This window comes from Zootoca vivipara, chromosome 9, assembly GCF_963506605.1.
Source record: "Zootoca vivipara chromosome 9, rZooViv1.1, whole genome shotgun sequence".
Taxonomy (NCBI): Eukaryota; Metazoa; Chordata; class Lepidosauria; order Squamata; family Lacertidae; genus Zootoca; species Zootoca vivipara.
The window spans coordinates 4,442,961-4,445,238 of record NC_083284.1 but is presented as its reverse complement, the minus strand read 5'-3'; the positions used below and the strand labels follow the sequence as shown (position 1 = coordinate 4,445,238).

General features: G+C 54.7%; 1 protein-coding gene across 1 annotated transcript; it reads left to right on the top strand.

Annotated features, from left to right (window-relative positions):
- Positions 1-504: 504 nt before the first annotated feature.
- On the top strand, positions 505-1,839 carry EGR4 (early growth response 4). Its single transcript, XM_035101133.1, has one exon. The coding sequence runs from the start codon at positions 505-507 to the stop codon at positions 1,837-1,839; it is 1,335 nt and encodes a 444-aa protein (XP_034957024.1).
- The last annotated feature ends 439 nt before the right edge of the window (positions 1,840-2,278 follow it).

The following is a 2,278-nucleotide window of genomic DNA, read 5'->3' as shown; positions in this document are numbered from 1 at the left end:
GCAAATTCACATTGAACAAACGAGTGCCTCATTGCAGGCACCCCACAGGAGGACATGCCTGACCCCTATTGCACCTGAGGCACGAAACAGTGCCATGGGGAGCTACATTCTACCAGCTCAGGCTATTGTCCATCTAGGTCAGGTCTGTATCCTTGATTTGGTGCCTGATCTTCAAGGTCACAGTCAGAGAAGGGGCTCATCCCATCACCTGCCACCCGAAGGTCACCTGTCAGGGTTTCTTTAGCTGCATTGCAAGGGGTTAGACCAGATGACCCTTGGGAAACCTTCCAAGTCTACAGTTCTGTGATGCTGGGACCCTTTTGGCTGAAGGATTAAACCTGAGGCCGTCTGCTTGCAAAGCCACATGTGCCACCGTCATGCTAAGGGGCCATTGCACCCTCCACACTTCCCAAAAAACCTCTGCTGCCTTTTCTTGTGGAGCTCTGGTGTTCTATGATTCTATTTGTAACAAAAACCCCATGTTTCTGTTTTCCAGGTGACTTTATGGGAGCCACAATGAACCCTGAAACCACAGATTACTACTTCATCTCTGGACAGCCCTCCCCACCGGTCAGCTATACGGGCAGCTTCTTCATCAAGACAGAGCAATGCCAAGACCAGGAGTCCCTCTTCAACCTGATGTCTGGCATCCTCGGCCTTTCTCCCTTCTCGTCTTCAGAGGCCCACCAGAGGCAGCCGGACGCCGCCTACAGCGTCCCAGAGGCCATCCAGAACCATTTGGACCTCTATTCCACCTGCCAGCCAGAGCTGAACATTTCTGTGCGGCCGTCGTTAGCCGAGCAAAGCTATTCCACGTTCCCCAGCCCTGACACCATCCAACAAACCCAACCTCCTTCCGACGTGGGGGCCTCTTCCCAATGCCTGTTTAGCGAAAAACTGTTGGACAGCAAACAGGACATCAAGCTGTCCGCCATCTCCCCATCCCTGGAGAAGTTCAAATCTCCTTGTTCCCACTGGGACCCTCTCAGCCAGTCTCAGAATTACCTACCAGCGGAATACACCCCTCCAGAGACATTCCGCCCTGCAGAGGCCAGCCAGACAATGTTCCCCCAACTGGCATCAAAAACCGAGAATGTGCTGTCCGTCAGCTGCCAGTCGGAGCTCAACGGACTCCCCGAACAGTCGGGTTCCTTCGGACACAATCTGGACTTCACTTGCCTGCCAGAAAGGTTCTCCACTCTCACACAGATCCCCAGTGACTTTGTAGAGGCCAAAATCCCCAACCTACCACCCCAGCTCATCCAAGACTTTGAGTCTTCCTTGCCCCAGGCTGAGGTCATGCCAAACCTGTCAAGCACCAATGACCAGAGACTGCACACCAGCCACACCCCACCATCAACTCCCATGACGGACTTCCTGGCCCATTCCTCTGGCTCCTTGGTCAACCCTCTAGCCCCCAGCACGACCCCCGGAGCTGTCCCAGAGCCAAAGAAGAAGCCTCGCCGGGGGAAGTGCTCCTCCAAATGTTTCTGCCCCAAACCACACGAGAAAGCCTTCGCCTGCCCAGTGGAGAACTGCATCCGTTGTTTCGCGCGGTCAGACGAACTCAACCGCCACCTCCGCATCCACACCGGCCACAAGCCCTTCCAGTGCCGCATCTGCCTGCGGAACTTCAGCCGCAGCGACCACCTGACCACGCACATCCGGACGCACACAGGGGAGAAGCCCTTCTCCTGCGATGACTGCGGGCGCCGGTTCGCCAGGAGCGACGAGAAGAAGAGGCACAGCAAGGTCCACTTGAAGCAGAAAGCTCGGGCGGAGGAGAAGCTCAAAGGCCTGGGCTTCTACTCTGTGGGACTTTCTTTCGGGATGCTGTAAAACCCCAGGGGTGGGTGCAAATCCTGCTGTGACTTTGTGGGGAGGCTTTTTCTTTCTGGAAAGGGCTTGGGGGCATTACTCTGGGAAACTCAGGTTAAAGTTCCTTCGTGCAGCAGAGAGGGAAAGGAACGAGAGTCGTGACTGGACGCAAGCATTGTGGCTTGTCCTGTTGATTCATTTTTTGGAGGTGTCCGGGCGGAAGAATGTGAATGGAGGGGACCAAAAGGGTCTGGTGGGATGCGGGCAACAATTCAAAGTCATTCCATGCTCATTTGCAGAGGAGTTCCGGTCCAAAGGCCAGCTTCTGAGTTGTCAGAGAAATCTGTATTTTAGCAGAGGTGTGCTTCTGACTTTCAGCACCACATGAGTAGTGGACAGCTCCCAGTGGCAGCACAGGGCTGAGAAGGAGCAGAATTTCCCAAACAGCATTCGTAAATAT

Bases quoted from the DNA above. Each gene is read 5' to 3' on its own strand.
- EGR4 (XM_035101133.1), top strand. From the start codon at position 505: ATGGGAGCCACAATGAACCCTGAAACCACAGATTACTACTTCATCTCT.